At 33.4% G+C, this 21846-nt stretch overlaps 1 protein-coding gene across 4 annotated transcripts in view; it reads right to left on the reverse strand.

Moving 5' to 3' along the window:
* The window catches only part of ROBO1 (roundabout guidance receptor 1), a 1183344-nt gene that overhangs the window by 979860 nt on the left and 181638 nt on the right, over positions 1 to 21846 (reverse strand). For all 4 annotated transcript variants that reach the window (XM_054551660.2, XM_054551661.2, XM_054551659.2 and 1 more), the window contains one exon: positions 10946 to 11083. In XM_054551660.2, coding sequence (XP_054407635.1) covers positions 10946 to 11033 — 88 coding nt within the window. In that variant the 5' untranslated portion in view covers positions 11034 to 11083. The remainder of the gene's footprint in view (positions 1 to 10945; positions 11084 to 21846) is intronic.

Below are 21846 nucleotides of genomic sequence, written 5' to 3' on the forward strand. Positions count from 1 at the left end.
GAAATTTCAAAAGAGTTGCTTGTCATCTACCAAACTAGATGCAAGAGAAATTGCCAACTCTTTTGGAAAGGATGAAAGAAACTTCAAAGCAATGAGAGATTGGTCCAACTAATGTATTACATGGAAGTATCCTTAACTTAATGTGTCATAGGTTAATTGGCAGTTATATTCTTTTCTTGGCCAAACATAATGATGCATCTTAGAATCACTGTCTTGTATTCAATGTATTAAAAGAACATGGAATCAGCTATATAAATTATTAAAGAAAAGTAACACAACTTTTTACAGTAACTATCTAGAAGCCTGAATTTCTCAACATATTAAAAAAGAAAAAGGCAAGAAAAGAAATAAAATGTGCAGTGAAAGAGATAGGAAAAAAGTGATTAGAGTCAAAAGTTATGAGGAAAACCTATGACTCCAGTGAGCAATGATACCTCATGGACAAGGGCAGCAGCACAGGGGATGACTTAGCTCCTCATTCCAGTTCATTGTATCAGTGATGCTATGCTTGTATGCCTCTGCTTGAGTTGCATGTCAAGCTAAGAACTTAAACAAGATAAAACATTACAATAAAGTAGAAAGGCCATTTAGATGGAAAAGTGATATATTATATATTCTATAGAGTTATTTTCATATACAAGGAATTCAGTCATTTGTGTAGATACATCGCCCTACTAACCTGGTAATTCAGAGAATGACTATTAACGCTGATGGAAAAACGTCATGTCATAATAAATCTTATCCCAGCCAGGCTCAGTGGCTCATGCCTGTAATCCCAGCACTCTGAGAGGCCTAAGTGGGCAGATCACATAAGGCCAGGATTTTGAGTCCAGCCTGACCAACATGGTGAAACCCTTTCTCTACTAAAAACAAAAAAAAATTAGCCGGGCATGGTGGTGCACATCTGTAATTCCAGCTGTTCGGGAGGCGGAGGCAGGAGAATCACTTGGACCCTTGAACCCAGGAGGTGAAGGTCGCAGTGAGCCGAGATCACACCACTGCACTCCAGCCTGGGCAACAGAGTGAGGCTCTGTGTCAATAAATAAATAAATAAACAAACAAATAAATAAAATAAATAAAATAATCATAAATCTTATCCTCCTTTTAAGAGGATAAAAATTTGCTACTATATATCAGCTTGTGTATATTAACTAGATGTATATAAGGAATTTGAAATGAAAACATACTGTTTTATACATAAATGAATTTAAATATATTCACTGATATTTTATATATATGTACATCCACACACCCATATATTGTGACTCTATATTTATATAAGTATGTGTCACTATATACATATGGTCACATCCTTCAAAATTTGCAGTGGATACTCTCTTGGGAAGAAGGCCAGTTACAATACGTTTTTATATTTTCAAGGCCCATACATTCAACTTCTTCTCAAGTTTTTCATATGCATTTCTCATTTTAACAGTCAAGAATACTCATTTTATTTATGAATTATTGATTCAGCAATGGAAACATTTTTCAAAGCAATTCTTCCACGTGAAATCAGAGCACAGGCTTGTTTATATAACAAAGGATGCATGCACATGGCAAGAGGAAAAACAGCAAACAATGAGAGAAAGCAGAATAAATGAAAGCTCACTGGGAAATCTAGAAAAAATAGTGGAATGAAGTAATGACAGTGTCTCTGGCAAATAGAGTTTTGTTTTTGTTTTTGTCTTGTTTTATTTATTTTTATTTTTATTTTTATTTTTTTACCAAGGCTTTCTCTACCCCCAGGCACAATTACAACAGCTGTACCATATAGCCTCTATCAGTCATAATCTAGGTTAGTGCCTCTTTCTATTAAGCAAGCAATAGAGGAAAAAAATTACTTATGCCCGTCCATATGAGGCACTGTGTTTGCTGCAATGCATTCTGATGGCTTAATTAGGTGGACCGTGTGGCACGTGGGGTTTTTCTATCCAGGTTCATCACAAAGGCCTTATCATCAAAGTAGAATAGTCCTGGTCTCTATAGCTAGATTACAAATACAAGTTTCTTCATTGAGTGTCTTGAGGCTGATGAGTCTGTTAGTTTGCTTCCATCTACTTAAACAATTAAATAAAGCTTCACACTAGAAGACCAAGGCTAATAAAGAGACACAGTACCGAAGTACAGCTGGCAATTTCTCTAGTTATTAAAATCTCATCTTCAACTGATTGATAGTCTCTAGAAAGCAACGAACACACTATTTTTTCCGTTAAGTATTTGTTCTCTTTCAAGGCTTGCCACTTCTGCTGACAGAATTTCCAATAATTTGTAATTCCACACACAAATTTATACATATAAACACACACATATATGTATATATTTAAGTAAAAGCTCAAGAAACATACAGAATGAAAGAACTTTAAAAGAATTACTGTTTCAATAAACAAATACAGGTACAAATCTTAAGCAACATATTTACATTGAAAGAACATATCATATACACACAACAAATATGTTTGTAGTCATTTATTCCAGTTTGGTTGTAATATCATTCTTATGAGTGTTACTTTTAACTTGGTTAATTGTCTAGAATATTCCACTAGTGTTAATATCTATACAAGGAACAAAGTAAAGAATATATACATATGCATACATATATATCTATTTGTGTATGGTAAGTTTAAGTAGCATTTTCAGTTTATTATGAATTTAAGTTAATCAAGAAATGTAAACCAAATACTGGTTTTAAAACCAAAAAGAAATCCTGGAACTATTATGCTCATGTATTTTCTATATGATATTTAGAATCTAATATAATTGATAATCTATGATATTTATATTCTGTTATTCCTTTTTCATCTCTGTGGTCCTATTCAAATGTCGCCATAGATTTTTATGCAACCTCTTCTTATACGTTCATTCATCAACAAACACTCGGTGAATAATTCTTAGCTCCCCCTTACTCTTTCAGAGACCAAGAACCTAGCTGGATAACTCCAGAAGTTTTTTTCTATATTCTATTATAATAATAATTGATCGTAATTAGACAATTTGATGTGTAATTTGGTTTTTAATAGTTTTCATTCACAGAGAAGGAAAACAAAAGAGGACACCAAGATTGACTATCTCATTGACACGGTCTCCTCCAAATTTACAAGAGAAACTTGCAACAGTCATTCTTAAATAAACATTTGTTAAATTAATAAACTAGAATAGATAAACCGAATTTACCACTTTTCTACTTGAATCACTATTCTAAAATATAATCTTATTAGGTTACTCTCCTTTAAACTCTCTCATTCCTTCCTATTGTCCAGAGTTTACAGATAAAGCTGCCCAGCCAAGTACATAAGGCTCCTCCAGATTTGAACTTTGTCTCTTTCTGAGAACATTTCCAAACATTTCTCAATATATATCTTTACTTTCTACCAAACCAAATAAGTTGTCATCTCATAAACTTAGCTCTGCACCTTGGCATGAGCCTGGGATTCTCTTTCCTACTCACCCCTTTTCAACCTTGTAAAACTCCTAAAGCTATAGTGTAATAAACAGCAAGCTATTTATTAGGCACCTAATAAATATGAGTGTTTCAGTGGTTTATTATCTGCTTGTTTACAAGATCTGTGAAGTCTTTCATCCCCTCCTCAAGTTTTTACTCTGGGTTCTAGTGCACATTTGGCAAAAAGTCCTATTAACATCTAAGACAAGACCTCATCCTTGCTAAAGTGTATGTTTTCCCTCTATAAAATACTTATGGATAGTGATCATTCTAATTAATATGGTGTTCCTATTCTGAACACAGTTTTCTTTAAAATTACTGATTAAGTTTTTAGTTAATAGCCATTAAGTTTATTATGTAGCTATTAAGTTTGAATTAACTGCTCTGTTGACATCATATCTATTCTCAAGGGGAAAAAGAAATGTGAGGACAATGACTCTTACATATGCCATAATGATTAACTTCCAATATTTAAATTTGAGGAAATGTGTCTAAGGGTGGATATTTGGTTCATATTAACTACAAATTATGATTTTTCTTTTCATGAAATTGAGTTTTAATGAAGGGCTATAGTACAGCAGATAAATATAATCTCTGCCCATTTATTCATGAATTCTGGAGAAATATCTTCAAAAGATATTTCTTCCTAAGGAAGAAGAAAATGATGAGATCGTAAAGAAATCATTTCTAAATGTAACCATTTGGAAAAGATCTTGAATCTTTCTTGAATATCCAAGAAGCTGTAATATAATTGTAATATTGATTTAAATAAAATGTAGCATAAATTAAGAGATATTTGGTATCATTAATCTACTAGTGTTTTTTTTAAAAAGATATCCACATTAGCATAGGAAATACAAATGATGGATGAGAGTACTCTTGTTCTAAGCAAAATAATGATCGCAACGATGAACTATGCAAGTAATTTTAACCACTGTGAATTGCATGTGCACATAGCTGGGCGTCATATAAAATGTAAATTTAAAACAGAAGAATGCACCTTTTGGAGCAGAGCATTACCTTATCTGAAGAACATTTCTATTGACTCTAGATATTGCCAAGGTATAGTGTTTCCTCACTCAGGCTGAATAAAACAGAACCCAAACCAAAACAAAGAAAAAAGTAATTGAAAAGATAAAACATTCTGTCATTTTTTTACAAACCCATATATTTAACAATTTATTGCTAACAATTTAGAAATTAATTCAAATAAGCTCTCAACTTGGCCTTCACACAAATACAGTCTGTATCATTATTTCACATCGGTGAAAGAATGGATAGATAGAGTCTGAGTCAAGATGAACTTATTTTATCTATATGCGTACATATATCATATATGCATATATTAATAGATATACATGCATATGTTACATAGGTACATGTAATATATATACATATTACATATATAACATATATCTATATATAATATATATAACATATATATCTCTCTCTCTATCTATCTCTCTATCTATCTATCTATCTATGTGTATACTTTTACCTGGACAGATCCTTAAAGTACTGTTGAGCAGTTTTGTGCATAACACAAATAAATGGGAACTGAGTAACTGACTTCCATTTCTTGCCTTTGGGGGGAGTTTTATTTTCTTAAAACAAACAAACAAACAAAATAACAAACCAAGAAAGAAAGTACTTGCTCAGGTATTTCAAAAATGATTGACACTATGCTTGATTACTAAATCAATGAGCAGAGTGGGAGGAAAATAAATAAATTCATCAAATCACAGGAGTCTAACAGTAGATAAATGTCCTGAGTATGTAACAAGAGACCTCCATGATTTGTAGGGGTGTGTGTGTGTGTGTATATGTATATGTATGTTCATACACACACACACACACACACACATACACATACACACATACAAACACTGACATACACACGCAATGTGATTAGGGATGTAGGGAATGTGATTAGAGGTGAGCCCTCTGCAACCTTCACTAAGCACCACAAGCGGAAGATCTCTTTCATGGGATCCATTAGCCCACACCTGGCACTTGCTCATTTAACTTTGCAGAATGATGGCGGATAGGAAACACAGCAAGTCAGTATCAAGTGAGTCATCAGCAAGAGAACACCCACCTGACAGCTTTTTGATCTGGGTAAGTCCATTATTATTGTTGTTAAAATTATACTATAAAAAATAACAGAGAATATTTGATTTATCTTATATTATGATTTTCTTCTATGAGATTTATATAATGTGTAAAGGTAAGTTTTTGTTGCATTTTATTTGTAGTGACCATTGTTTTTAGGCATCACATTTGGGCATAAGTCATGTTGATATCAACGTAGTTTTAAGATGATTTTATGGAAAAAGGGGCCCATAAAGGCAAAATTGTCTAAAGCTTCTGTGAGTCATAATACAGCCATGGTTATTAGTTTCTTTTTACAGAATATTTGCATAATTAACATATTATTCTAGTTTATTATAAAAGTCCAGCTACTTAATATCTGAATTAAGATTTTACTAAGGCTTGGACAAAATTTAGGGGGAATTTCACCCACTAGGCAAACTTAACTTTGAATTTTGTAAAGTCACTTTCAATATCATAATTTAAAATTCATTGATCTGCTTATTAGTTCAGTGGCTTTGTGTATTGAGCTAATGTCTTTCATCCAATAGGATATATTAGGTTTTTCAATCTAGAAATATTTATTATGAGATGAAAATAACAAGAAACATAAGCAAAACCAAAGCGAAATAAACCAGTAGTGGCATCAAATCTGCTCCTCCAAATCCTTGCAATATAGAAAACAAATATCTCCAAATAACTTTTTCCCATTCTCATGGAAATCTGTCCTCAAGAGAATAAACATTCTTTAAGTGTTCTCAACATTAAAATAAAATCAACTCAAATGTCTAAAGCAGAGGTTCTCAAATTTTCTGCCTGTTAGATAATTTGTAGATACTTGCAGAGCTGCCCAAACTCTTTATTTCAGTGATTCTGCCATGGGCCCTAGGAATCTTTATTTTATTTATTTATTTTTTATTATAGTTTAAGTTTTAGGGTACATGTGCACAACGTGCAGGTTTGTTACATATATATACACGTGCTATTGTTGGTGTGCTGTACCCATTAATTCGTCATTTAACATTAGGTGTATCTCCTAATGCTATCCCTCCCCCCTTCCCCCACCCCACAGCAGGCCCCGGTGTGTGATGTTTGCCTTCCTGTGTCCATGTGTTCTCATTGTTCAATTCCCATCTATGAGTGAGAACATGTGGTGTCCTTGCGATTATTTTTTTTTGTTCTTGTGATAGTTTGCTGAGAACGAATCTTTATTTTTAAGAAGCATCTCAGGTGCTTCTGAAAAAAATAAATCATGGAAAATGTGTTGAGAGACAACTCTCTAGTCAGACAAATTTCTCAAGTAGCATATAAAATCAAATTACTTTTGTGTATAATACCTCTATCAATGCATAATTTAAGAGTTAAGTGTGTTTAAGTACTTTTATACGAAATGTGATATTATAATGGTAACTTTTTATGTTTTTCAAAATAATTGACTAGTTTCAAAATGGTGCAGTTAAAAAATTAAACTGTTGCCTATGAACAAGCAATCTCTACAAGTTTTAAATGACATATATTTTCCTAACATATGTTTCTTTGCCACAGAAACTAATCACAAATATTGGAAAAAAAACATACCCGTGGATCATGAACTTTGTAAGAAGCATGCATGCAACATTACTTGTTAAATAAAGTATCGCAAAAGAAATTCCTAAAGATTCTGTCACATTTAGATTTCTGGAATTTATTTACTTTCAATTTGTTTCTACATTTCGAAGGAGATTTTTAAAAATCTGAAATAAATCCTCAAGTCTATTCAAAATGTATTGAGCATATGAAAACTAAAACAAAAACAAAACTTAGAAATATATGGGAGTTGTATGTATATTCATTGTAATTTCTAAAATTTTGCATGAGGAATTTTTTTCACAATTTATAATTTATTTATGGATGATTCAGACCCAGTTAACAGCTCTTTTCAATTATCATTTGTGGGGTATAACAGCAAGACACTACAGTGGTGGTCAATGGATGGGTGGGGCAGATAAGCAGTAAATCATTTCAGAAAATTTCACACTCAAGGCTTGTTGACATGAGTCAGGGACAAGGAAATAACCCAGTCAGCACCTGCATCTTTAATGAAGGACAACACTGCTGCACACTTAGAGTATGGAGAGGAAAAGATAAATCATGCTTAACTTTAAAGTGGCCTGTCTGATTTATTCAAACAGAAATACAACCTTGTGGGTTTTTCTTCATGTATTTTCATTTAAAATATTGCAATATAAACCTAGAACTCAGTTTTATTTTTTTTTACCATAGAGGTTTTTAAATTTTTTAATTAAATTCCACTATATGTGATATATATGCTTTAATAATATATCATTTTACATTTGCTTTTCAGTATCTTCCTGACATCCGTGGCAATAAAAGGTAGATGCTTAAAATGCAAAGATTGGTTTCTGTCAGATTCCTTTCCTAGCAGAAATTAAGTCAAGATTGGCATAGTCCAGATACAGCATGCCTCAAGAGATAGCCTCACATGGTTTAAGAATATATTTCATTTGTCAATTAGAGATGAAGTAAATTAACATGAAAAACATCTACCAGTGGTTTTAATAAAAAAGAGGTGGGTTTTAATGGGCTCAACATGCAATGAAAGCAACAATTCAAATGGCTGGCAAAGCCCAGTTATTCTTAGAATCCATTTCTTAATTATTTCTTTTCTCTAAAACAGTTTATTTTCAACAATAAGAGTATTTCTTGATTTACTATATACAAGTAATTTGTTTGCCTTCTCATATACTAACCATTTCATTTGCAACGTTATGAAACATAATAGCAGTTTAAAAAATGTATTATACAGGGAGACAAAATGAAAAATGAAAAAAAAATTGAGCTGGGCAATCCATCAGTTCCAGACATTACACTCAAATATTTTAATATTTACTTACACCAAGTAACCTAGCCACATCTTGAAGTGAAAACACTTTATTGTTGTGGTAATAAAATAACTGGCATTGAGCCAATGTTTTAATTGCTCTTTTCTTTTGTACCCTGAGAAATCTTATTCCTGTAGACACCTTGGCTGATGATAACTCACTGAGTCAAGTACTACAGAATATAAAATTCTTCTTATTTTTTTAGAAGCATGTCACATTTTTTTCATCTGTTTGATTTCTTTATCTGATTGTTTATTATTAGAAATACATTTCTGATGAAGGAGAATTTTTTTTCTTAAGAGTGGAAATAAATCAGTTGAATAAGAAATTACTTTTTTTTTTTAAAGACACTAACATTTTGCCTTCAAAGCTAATCCAGTTTTTGCTTCCTCTGAGATATGCTCAATTCAATCCAGATCCAAGGTCTCTAATGAACATATTAAAGCTAGAAAAACAATGAGAAGAATCAAGACTTCTCTTCATTCTGAGATTAATGAAAGGAGGGGACACTCTAAGGCCAATGAGTTCTTTCAGTAGATTTTCTTCCTAGCCTGAAGCCAGTTCTCCTAGATGGAGGCAGTTATGAAAATGACTTCCACTCTGCAGGTGTTCTTTTTGAAAAGCTAACGGCATATTTCTTTTGACAGGTAAATTGCTTTGAAATGTTTCTTGAACTCTGTAGTCCTGAAAAAAAAGGCATCTAACTGTATGCATCCCATTTGAGGTTACCCTTATTTCTTTTTAAGAAAGTGTTGCCTCAAAATGGGCCCTGAGTAATCAATTTGTGTGGTGAATTTTTTAACTGACTGATAACCAAACTATCACCTTTGTAGCCAATCTACATATTAAATTAGACAATGAAGTCATATACTGTAGATTTACAAGCATTTGCATGTAAAATAGTAATCACAGAAGTTTGACAGCTTTTGCACCTAAGTGTTCAAGGTGATTTGTCTTCTCTAAAATTATGCAATATCCTTTTGAATAGAAAGGTAACATTTTTTATTCCCTAGATAAACCTTGTACCTTCCCACCATATATATTCATACATGCATTCCTTCTTCCACTAGATAGACACAGGTGGTTCAAACCTCACTTAACAATTTTGAATTTTGATATCCTGCTCAATAACTATATCCTGGACTAAATTTATTGACCTGTAGGAGTTATTAGCTGGCCATACAGTTTAAGGGGAATTATACCTAGGCTGTATCTGTATCTGTGTCTATCTACGGTTGTAGTTTTAAAAACATTTTCATATAAGTATTTCCTTTATTCTGACAATTTACAAAACAGTGAATTAATTTGTACCTATATTTGCATTTTCCATATATTTAAGAAACGTATGATGTTTTCTTTGATTCATACATTAATCTTAATACTCAACAGAGTCGTGGCAAGATGAGGGAATGTAGGAACAGGCTAAAAATAAAAATATGTAGTAATTTTAGTGGGCTAACCTAATTTGATACAAATCATTAAATGTATTTTATTACAACAGACTTAAAGTTTCTGTATCCTTCAATCATGTGAAAATGTTTTCAACAGATATATAAATCATTTTTTTTTTTGTTTACAACTGCCTTATCTTCTAGGTCAAAATGTCAATCTTAACCCAGCACAGGGAAAAATTGAAGCCCCAGGATTTTTTGAAATCTTTGATTTTGTGTGGATGAACATGACAAGCTACATATAGTTGCTGAATATCAAAATAAATATAACCATAACATAAATACGAACAAAGCTTCATAGTATGGTCTAACAAAACATGGTACGTTATTCTTTTATGAATAACTTGTTAAATTTTGACATATTAGATGTATTCAAATTAACTTCAATGTTTTCTGTCTTATCTAAGAGGAAACTTAAAATTATATTTTCATTAGTACAACAATATATTTTTGTATTTTCCGCTACCATACATTGGACCTAATTAATTCCTATTAAAACAGTATCAGTAAAGCATTTTAAAGAAATGCTATTCTCTACCATTAATAAAATTATGACTTCAAGGAAATAGGTTTCTAACTTCACCCAAAACTGTGGTAACTATGGTAGCAACACAACAGCATGTTGCATTTTTATTCTTACATTGTTCAGCCTGTTAATTAACATGTTACTACTCTAAGTGTCAGTTTTCAATGTTTCACTTTTTTGATGTTCCTTTTTTATGGTACCGAGATGCATTTTGGCTTAGGTTTCCTTTGTGTGTTACACATCTTTTCCCTACTGTAATTTTTCTTCTGCCACTCTAATTCACTTAGTTAATATAACACTCCTTATATGTTTCAGCACAGTGACTTTTTCTCAACGTTCTGTTTCTCTTGGGAATTAATAAAGTGCTCTCTATTCAAGAATAATAATTTGACCCCTGAAATTGATCAGCACTCTTACTCAAGAAGACATTCACACAGACTTACAAGTTCCAAAGAAAATGAACAAATTTGATTTGCAACACACACAATAAAAAGTGAATTTAAAGCAAAGAAGGAATACTGGTTAAGTATTGATGAAACAAATGCACAGCACTTACCTGGAATAAGCTGGGCCAGAAACAGGTGATTTGGAGATAAGCTGAGGAGTGATATTATGACCAAAAAAGGAACATGTTTCCATTTCATCTTTGTCCCTTCCTTGCATTACACCCAGCCAGTGATAGATAATGTGTTATCTGGGGAGATTAAAAAAAATTATTTTGTAATGGTTAGCTATGTTGAGAAACAAGTATTTTGTGTAACATTGCAGTTCAAATAGATTTCAAATGTCATTTTTTTGAAATAATGAAACAAAATTATTACATAACTAAAATGAATATGAATTGTATAGATATATTTCATGATACACATTTCAAACAAATGTGGTATTTTTTAATTATGAAAACTCATTTTCAAGTTAGATATTAATCATAAATGATTCCTTGGTTTTCTCTATTTTTTAGAGGATGCCAGTTAAGTGATTTTTACTTTGATTTCCCACAAATTTAGTTGGAACACTCTCATCACATTTAGAAAACTGAAATTAATCATTCATTAAACAAATATTTACAAACAATTTATAATGAGTCAAGCACTACGCTGCTTTGGGGATATAGCAGGAAAAAAAAATCTTGCTCTTCACCCAGGTGCATAAACACCTTGAGGCCACTTTAATTATGTGAATTCACAAACAGATTTTAAAAATTACCAAGTGGTCTATTCTGAATATGGCAGAGAAACGTAAGCTAGTGTCCTCGTGAAAAAACTAAGCTTTTAATATTTGGGAACTTTTTAAGAGATAATAACAAATGACAGCACAAAGCTACAAAAATATATGCAGGTGCTGGTAAATTAATTTTGCCAGGGAGAACTGCTCAAGCTTAAATGGAAGAAGTGGCATTTTGAGATACGAGATAATATCCAATAAGTGGAAAATAAAACAATACTATTTAGGGATAACAATATAACCAAATTTTCAAAGTAAGATGGTATGTATATACATAAATTTCATGGTATATTTATTTATATATCAATTTTATCGTAGATAGGTAGATAGATGATAGATAAATAGATATAGATCTATTCCCATGATATAATGACATATTTAGGCTACTATAAGGAGAGTAGTTGTTTGGCTGGATGATGGGGTTTGCCAGAATATAATGTGATAGGGAACTTAAAAAATAAAATTTGGCAAGTAATGTAGGTAATGAGGAGCCACTGAGATTTTAATAATAGATTATAAAATGATCTAAATAATTTAGAAGATAACTCTGGTAGGAATAGACAAGTATACTTGGCAGTACTTGGCAAATTTTAGATTTGAGAGTTGGGAAGTGGAAAGACTTAATCTTTTAACAATAGTTTTACTATTTAGTCAAAAATAGATAAACAAACCTAGTACTATATAAAAAGTAATTTGTCCACCCCAATGAAGTTCTAACAGTTATTTTTGTGACACTCAGAATAACAAATTGAAAAAAGGTTACTAAATTATTGCTGTAGGTTAACTGGACATAGCTATTTTAATTTGTCTATTTGAGTTGAGCTGTCCTTATTGGATGACTTATCAATGCAGAGTTAATTGCTAAGTTTTCTCCTAGCAAAGCTGTCTAATCCTCTTGCCAGACAGCTATAATCACCTGACTTTACTTGAGATATTTGGAGATTATTTCCTCTCTCTAAATTTTTCTGTAAGCAACTTTGATCTGAGCTAGAAACTTGCCTCAAAAAATATGCTTTGTTACTGTAGTTTCATATTTATTGCCTCACTTCTTTGTCTTGGGGTTAATGTTCTTGTAACTCTCCTTACCCTAGTATATCACTCATCACTTATATTATATAACTACATTATAAACCTAGATTAATATTTTTACTCTTTAATCCATACTATACAGTTATTAGTTTGTCCAAAAGCTCTTTTACAGAGTTATCCCTTGAATGTTTTGGCTTATGATCACATTTCTCAGTGAAGTATAAATGATTTGTTCCTCCAGAGAAAATGTATAAGTATATTGTGTACTGGTCATTTCTGCTTGGCTGGCTTTTGATATAACAGTTGCCCTATCTTCTTGTTTTCTGCTTGCCTAAGGAGTTTCTCAGATTCCTCTTCTCTCTAATTGATTACTGAGTGTCCTAGACATAGACTCCTGTTTGGAAAAAACCCTAGACCTCTGATTTCTTAAATGTGTATAAACAGTTGTGTCTTAGCTCTTGATGTAAATAAAAACATGTATGAATCTCAAGGCTATTTAGAACTTGCTTATTACCTAAAAATTTAGAAGGATTATATTTGTTAAATGATATTTTATAGTACATTAATTGAAAATGAGATTTTTGTATCTGTGGCTAATTACATTTTAATTGTCATTTATTAATAGCTATATATAGCTTATTTGTATTGATAAAATAAAGAGCCTAATCAAACATGCACATTTCACCTTAAAAAGAATGCAATAATTAAAAGAAAATAAACCTGAAAGTACAAACACTTATTATAGTTGATTGAATTCCCCCAAGTTATATTATTCAACAGGCAGATATTATTTCAAATATCTGTAAGGTATTACGATTAATATTCCTCAAATAAATTTTCATGATCTAGGACTAGTTCGGTGAATTTATGTAGTAAGTGGCTAAAACCATAATATGATTTTTAAGGTAGTACCCACAAATCAGAAATTATGAATCAGAAATGGGAATTGCATTATTAGCCATTGTACACATCATTTCAGTACTTTGAAGTTTTGGTTTGCTTTTAATAGATTTTACCTTTTACAGTAGCTTTAGGTTTAGAGAAAAATTGAGTGGAAGGTACAGAGATTTCTCAGTCACTTCCTTCCCTGACACTATTCCATTCCCTGAAACTATTCCATTCCCTGCCCTTGCATAGCCTCTCCCATTGGCAACCCCCACCAGAATGATGCATTTGTTACAATTGATCAACCTGCATTGATACACCATTATCACCCAAAATCCATAGTTTACATTAAGGTTTACTCTTGGTGTTGTGGATTTTATTGGTTTGAACAAATGTATATGACACATATCAAACATCATAGTATCATACAGAATAGTTTCACTGCCCTAAAAATCCTTTGTGCTTCATCTATTCATCCCTCCCCCTTCTGAACCCCTAGAAACTGCTGATCTGTTTGTTATCTCCATAGTTCTGCCTTTCTTGGAATGCCATATAGACATAAACATAGAGTATACAGCCTTTTAAAATTGGCTACATACATCTTTCGCTTAGTAATTCATATAAATTTAAGTGTCCTCCATGTGTTTTTCTTTTCATGTCTTGATAGCTAATGTCTTTTCAGCACTGAAAAACATTCCATTGTCTGGACGTACCATGGTTTATTTATCCATTTACCTATTGAAGGACATCTTGATTTCTTCCAAATTGTGGCAATTATGAATAAAGCTGGAATAAATATCCATTTGCAGGTTTTTGTGTGGAGATGAGTTTTAAACACAGCTGGGTAAATAATAAAAAGTGTGATTGTTCGATTATATGGTAAGACAATGCTTATTATTGCAAGAAACTGTCAAACTGTCTTTCTTTTTTTTTTTTTTTTTGGTTGGAGAATAAGTAATTTAATCAACATTTAGCATGGTATCCAACTAGTATATACATACACACATATGCACAAACACACATTATAATATTTAACCTAATGTAAATTCTATAAGGTTAGAAATTGTCATCCCTCTTTCACAAATGAGGAAACTGAGATTCAGACAGAATAAATAATGTGAATCACAAATTAACCTACTTCTTTTTGATGCCTATATATGTGTTATATATGTATACACACAGATATTACATATATTCTAATTTATCACTGTGCATTGATTTTATTCTGACACAAATACATTGAAATATATACTTTAGAAAGTTTTTTCTTTCATAATATGTCTTTTTGAGTTTCTTTTTTTTTTTTTTTTGAGCACGTTTTCTGCATTTATTGAGCTTATCATGTGTTTTTCCCCTTTACCCTGTTAGTATGGTAAAGAATATTGATTTTATACTGCTAAACCAATCTTGAATTCTTTGGATAAACACAATTTTGTCATAATCCACTATCTTTTTATATATTTCAAGATTTGGTTTGCTAATTTTTTTTTCTTTTTATTATTATTATTATTATTATTATTATTATTATACTTTAGGCTCTATGGTACATGTGCGCAACGTGCAGTTAAGTTACATATGTATACATGTGCCATGCTGGTGTGCTGCACCCACCCACTCGTCATCTAGCATTAGGTATATCTCCCAATGCTATCCCTCCCCCCTCCCCCCACCCCACAACAGTCCCCAGAGTGTGATGTTCCCCTTCCTGTGTCCATGTGTTCTCATTGTTCAGTTCCCACCTATGAGTGAGAATATGCGGTGTTTGGTTTTTTGTTCTTGTGATAGTTTACTGAGAATGATGATTTCCAATTTCATCCATGTCCCTACAAAGGACGTGAACTCATCATTTTTTATGGCTGCATAGTATTCCATGGTGTATATGTGCCACATTTTCTTAATCCAGTCTATCATTGTTGGACATTTGGGTTGGTTCCAAGTCTTTGCTATTGTGAATAATGCCGCAATAAACATACGTGTGCATGTGTCTTTATAGCAGCATGATTTATAGTCCTTTGGGTATATACCCAGTAATGGGATGGCTGGGTCAAATGGAATTTCTAGTTCTAGATCCCTGAGGAATCGCCACACTGACTTCCACAAGGGTTGAACTAGTTTACAGTCCCACCAACAGTGTAAAAGTGTTCCTATTTCTCCACATCCTCTCCAGCACCTGTTGTTTCCTGACTTTTTAATGATTGCCATTCTAACTGGTGTGAGATGGTATCTCATTGTGGTTTTGATTTGCATTTCTCTGATGGCCAGTGATGGTGAGCATTTTTTCATGTGTTTTTTGGCTGCATAAATGTCTTCTTTTGAGAAGTGTCTGTTCATGTCCTTCGCCCACTTTTTGATGGGGTTGTTTGTTTTTTTCTTGTAAATTTGTTGGAGTTCATTGTAGATTCTGGATATTAGCCCTTTGTCAGATGAGTAGGTTGCGAAAATTTTCTCCCATTTTGTAGGTTGCCTGTTCATTCTGATGGTAGTTTCCTTTGCTGTGCAGAAGCTCTTTAGTTTAATTAGATCCCATTTGTCAATTTTGGCTTTTGTTGCCATTGCTTTTGGTGTTTTAGACATGAAGTCCTTGCCCATGCCTATGTCCTGAATGGTATTGCCTAGGTTTTCTTCTAGGGTTTTTATGGTTTTAGGTCTAACATTTAAGTCTTTAATCCATCTTGAATTTATTTTTGTATAAGGTATAAGGAAGGGATCCAGTTTCAGCTTTGTACATATGGCTAGCCAGTTTTCCCAGCACCATTTATTAAATAGGGAATCCTTTCCCCATTTCTTGTTTTTGTCAGGTTTGTCAAAGATCAGATGGTTGTAGATATGTGGCATTATTTCTGACGGCTCTGTTCTGCTCCATTGATCTATATCTCTGTTTTGGTACCAGTACCATGCTGTTTTGGTTACTGTAGCCTTGTAGTATAGTTTGAAGTCAGGTAGCGTGATGCAGACTCCCACACATTAATAATGGGAGACTTTAACACCCCACTGTCAACATTAGACAGATCAACGAAACAGAAAATCAACAAGGATACCCAGGAATTGAACTCAGCTCTGCACCAAGCAGACCTAATAGACATCTACAGAACTCTCCACCCCAAATCAACAGAATATACGTTTTTTTCAGCACCACACCACAAACTATTCCAAAATTGACCATATACTTGGAAGTAAAGCTCTCCTCAATAAATGTGAAAGAGCAGAAATTATAACAAACTATCTCTCAGATCACAGTGCAATCAAGCTGGAACTCAGGATTAAGAATCTCACTCAAAACCACTCAACTACGTGGAAACTGAACAACCTGCTCCTGAATGACTGCTGGGTACATAACGAAATGAAGGCAGAAATAAAGATGTTTTTTGAAACCAACGAGAACCAAGACACAACATACCAGAATCTCTGGGATGCATTCAAAGCAGTGTGTAGAGGGAAATTTATAGCACTAAATGCCCACAAGAGAAAGCAGGAAAGATCCAAAATTGACACCCTAACATCACAATTAAAAGAACTAGAAAAGCAAGAGCAAACACATTCAAAAGCTAGCAGAAGGCAAGAAATAACTAAAATCAGAGCAGAACTGAAGGAAATAGAGACACAAAAAACCCTTCAAAAAATAAATGAATCCAGGAGCTGGTTTTTTGAAAGGATCAACAAAATTGATAGACCGCTAGCAAGATTAATAAAGAAAAAAAGAGAGAAGAATCAAATAGATGCAATAAAAAATGATAAAGGGGATATCACCACCGATCCCACAGAAATACAAACTACCATCAGAGAATATTACAAACACCTCTATGCAAATAAACTAGAAAATCTAGAAGAAATGGATAAATTCCTCGACACATACACCCTCCCAAGACTAAACCAGGAAGAAGTTGAATCTCTGAATAGACCAATAACAGGAGCTGAAATTGTGGCAATAATCAATAACTTACCAACCAAAAAAAGTCCAGGACCAGATGGGTTCACAGCCGAATTCTACCAGAGGTACAAGGAGGAGCTGGTACCATTCCTTCTGAAACGATTCCAATCAATAGAAAAAGAGGGAATCCTCCCTAACTCATTTTATAAGGCCAGCATCATCCTGATACCAAAGCCTGGCAGAGACACAACAAAAAAAGAGAATTTTAGACCAATATCCTTGATGAACATTGATGCAAAAATCCTCAATAAAATACTGGCAAACAGAATCCAGCAGCACATCAGAAAGCTTATCCACCATGATCAAGTGGGCTTCATCCCTGGGATGCAAGGCTGGTTCAATATACGCAAATCAATAAATGTAATCCAGCATATAAACAGAACCAAAGTCAAAAACCACATGATTATCTCAATATATGCAGAAAAGGCCTTTGACAAAATTCAACAACCCTTCATGCTAAAAACTCTCAATAAATTAGGTATTGATGGGTCGTATCTCAAAATAATAAGAGCTATTTATGACAAACCCACAGCCAATATCATACTGAAGGGGCAAAAACTGGAAGCATTCCCTTTGAAAACTGGCACAAGACAGGGATGCCCTCTCTCACCACTTCTATTCAACATAGTGTTGGAAGTTCTGGCCAGGGCAATTAGGCAAGAGAAGGAAATCAAGAGTATTCAATTAGGAAAAGAGGAAGTCAAATTGTCCCTGTTTGCAGATGACATGATAGTATATCTAGAAAACCCCATTGTCTCAGCCCAAAATCTCCTTAAGCTGATAAGCAACTTCAGCAAAGTCTCAGGATACAAAATCAATGTACAAAAATCACAAGCATTCTTATACATCAATAACAGACAAACAGAGAGCCAAATCATGAGTGAACTCCCATTCACAATTGCTTCAAAGAGAATAAAATACCTAGGAATCCAACTTACAAGGGATGTGAAGGACCTCTTCAAGGAGAACTACAAACCACTGCTCAAGGAAATAAAAGAGGATACAAACAAATGGAAGAACATTCCACGCTCATGGGTAGGAAGAATCAATATCATGAAAATGGCCATCCTTCCCAAGGTAATTTACAGATTCAATGCCATCCCCATCAAGTTACCAATGACTTTCTTCACAGAATTGGAAAAAACTACTTTAAAGTTCCTATGGAACCAAAAAAGAGCCCGCATCACCAAGTCAATCCTAAGCCAAAAGAACAAATTGTCTTTCAAAGTTGTTACAGCATTTGTCTTTCAGCCAGTAATGGGTAAGATTTCTTGTTGCTCAACGTCCTTGCTAGCAGCTGGTGTTGCCAGTGTTCTAGGTTTTGGCCATTCTAGTAGGCATGCAATGGTACATAGTGTTTTAAATTTACATATCCTTGTTGGCATATGATGTGAAACATCTTTTTAGTGGCTTACTTATCATCTCATAATCATCTTTGGTGAGGTATTGGTTAAGTCTTTTTTCTCATTGTTGAGTTTAAAAATTTTTTTTTTTTTTGCTTGTTTTTGTTTTTTGAGATAGTGCCTTGCTCTGTCACCCAGACTGGAGTACAGTGGTGCTATCTTGGCTCACTGCAACCTCCGCCTCCCAGGCTCAAGTAATCCTCCCAGCTCAGCCTCTCGAGTAGCTGTGACAACAGAAATTCACCACAACGCCTGGCTATTTTTTTGTAGAGACAGGATTTTACCGTGTTGCCCAGGCTGATCTTGAACTCCTGAGCACAAGGGATCTGCCCGCTTTGGCCTCCCAAACTGCTGGGATTACAGGTATGAGCCACTGCACCTGGCCTATTGTTTTGTTTACTTTTATTGTATGTTTTGAATAACAGTATTTTATCAGATACATCTTTTGCAAATATTTTCTTCCAGTGTGTGGCTTGTCTTATTTTTCTCTTGACAGTGTCTTTCAGAGTAGAAATTTTCAATTTTAATAAAGTAGAAATGATCAATTATTTCTCAATACCTTGAATTTTTGGTCTTTAAGAATCCTCTCTCAATATGAAAGCCCCCTAAGTTAGTATATAACCTTATTAGCAAACACACTCACCCCTACTTAAAACCACACCTTTTGACATATTATCAATAAGATAATTGATTTTAGTGAAGAATGTGATATAACCGCATTTGTATGTTCTCTCAGTATTAAAAATAGTTAATCCAACAAGAAAAAGCACAACACCTTTGAATGCCATATGAACACATTTCCCATGGATGTGTACATAAAGTGCCTATTTTAAAAATACTAAGAATGTATATACATATGGCTTTGAATTAAGAAAACTAACACTATATGAGAAAAGACAAAGACTTACAACATACGTTTTTGAAAATATGTGATTACCAAATTGTTTAGGGTAATTTAAATGCCTAAAAATATAATGTACTTGTAAGTTATAAGTGTATGGAAGTAATATAACCAGTGTTTTAGAATCATAGAATGTAAATTCAAATTGTTCCACCATGAATCCTAGCTCACCAGATAATTGTTTGACTTATATCAAACAATTTAAACTCTCTTAGTCTTGTCTTTCTGAAGTGTAGAATGTGAAGAAGAATAATAGCCACATCATTAGGTTAGATGTGCGTAGAGTGCTTATAAAAATGCCTGCTCTGTTTCCTGGTATCTACTAATGTTGACATCAACATTATCACCAACTTCAAATAGCATCCAGTGAAATTCCTCCAGGGTAATGACAGAATCAATTGTGTATTTGTATTTGCACATTGATTCATATTAGAATAGTATTGGCTTAGGTCTAATTTGCAAGAAATTAGAGGCTTGGATTATTTTAATGAACTTTATTGAAAGGTAATATATTTATAAGATAATCTCATTTTAAGGGTGCAGTTCAATTTTGACAAATGTATAGAACGGTGCAAACTCCACCACAATCAAGATATAGATCTTTTCCACTGGGGTCTTAATTTTAAGAACTAATATGTTCTATACATATATAGAACATATTAGTTATATGCACATATGCACACATATGCATGTGTTGCTAAGTTTTATTTTCTAGTAATATATTTACTAATATGCTGATCCATCCCCTGCTAATAGGAGGGTGATTTTCTCAAAGAAATGTTTCAAAATATATTTTAGGAGAATCTTGTTCCATAGATTATTAATAAAATTTCTTAGAAGGTAAAAGAAGTTTCATATATAATTAATTTAGGTTAATGCATATTTCCACAAAGTCAAAAGCATTTATTTGAGCACAAATTTCATATTACATAAGAGAACACCTACATTTCCTAAATTTATCAGTGCACAACACCTATTTCCTCTTCTGAAACTCTTCAGCCTAGGTGGCTCTTTTCTTACATATTTGGAAGGACAGTAACTGTTAAAGGTTTTCCTTGTTATGAACCAAAATTGGCTTTCCTTTAAGTCACCCTACTCTCTTTTGTCTTCATTTCCAGGTAAAAAGAAAAAGTGCTCTGCAAAACCAAACTATTGCAACCTTTAACTCCAGTGCCTCTGAGATCCTCCTGAGACGTGTCTCAGCCTCCTAAGCAGCTAGGACTACAGGTGTGCACCACCACACTTGGCTTTCTTCTCTTTTTACTTTTTACTTTTTTTTGTTTTTGTTTTTGTTTTTGTCGATACAGAGCCTGTCTATGTTGCCCAAGATGGTCTCGAACTTCTGGCCTCAAGATCCTCCTGATTTGGCCTCTGGAAGTGTTGGGATTACAAGCATGAGCCACTGGACTTGGCCTCTGTCTTAGTCTTAATAAAGAGAATAACTGTGGCTTGTAGGGTAAATTGCTATGCCTAAAGATTGCCTGTCTTTGTGAGATAAACAACAAGAAAAGGTCAGCCTCATTGTGGATTTTGCACGTAACAGATGAATCACTCAGCAACCTACACATTGGTAAAGGAGATATTCTTCCTCTTCACATATGAGATACAGCTTAGTCTACCCAAATAGGACTGTAGTCATGGAGCTCATGAAGGAAAATCAATCACCCAAAATCAATCTCTATTTAAATCAATCTTTGTAACGTTCTAGAGTTTTGTGAAAAGTAAGAATGCAAAGTTTAGGTTTTAGGAGAGTTATAAATACATGAATAATAAATATTTTTGAACAGCTAATCTATGGAGAGCTCTGTGCCAGGCAGTGGAAAGTCAAATATGTGTGAAATAAATATATTATCTTCATGTCAGAGGAGTAAATAATTTATTACACATGAATGACCAAAATAAAAGGGATTAAGTTGGTGACACACGGGAGTAGTGAAGGTGGAAAGAGGATCAGGTTTGAGCTGGCTCCAAAGGCTCTGCTGAAGTTGCACAAGTCCAGCATTGGGTAAAGATATTCAATGAGGGTATGTGTGATGTGGACCTAATTGAGGCTACATGGAAGGCTTTTGTGTAAAGGTAAAAATAAA

Source organism: Pongo abelii, chromosome 2 (assembly GCF_028885655.2).
Source record: "Pongo abelii isolate AG06213 chromosome 2, NHGRI_mPonAbe1-v2.0_pri, whole genome shotgun sequence".
In the NCBI taxonomy this organism is placed as follows: domain Eukaryota; kingdom Metazoa; phylum Chordata; class Mammalia; order Primates; family Hominidae; genus Pongo; species Pongo abelii.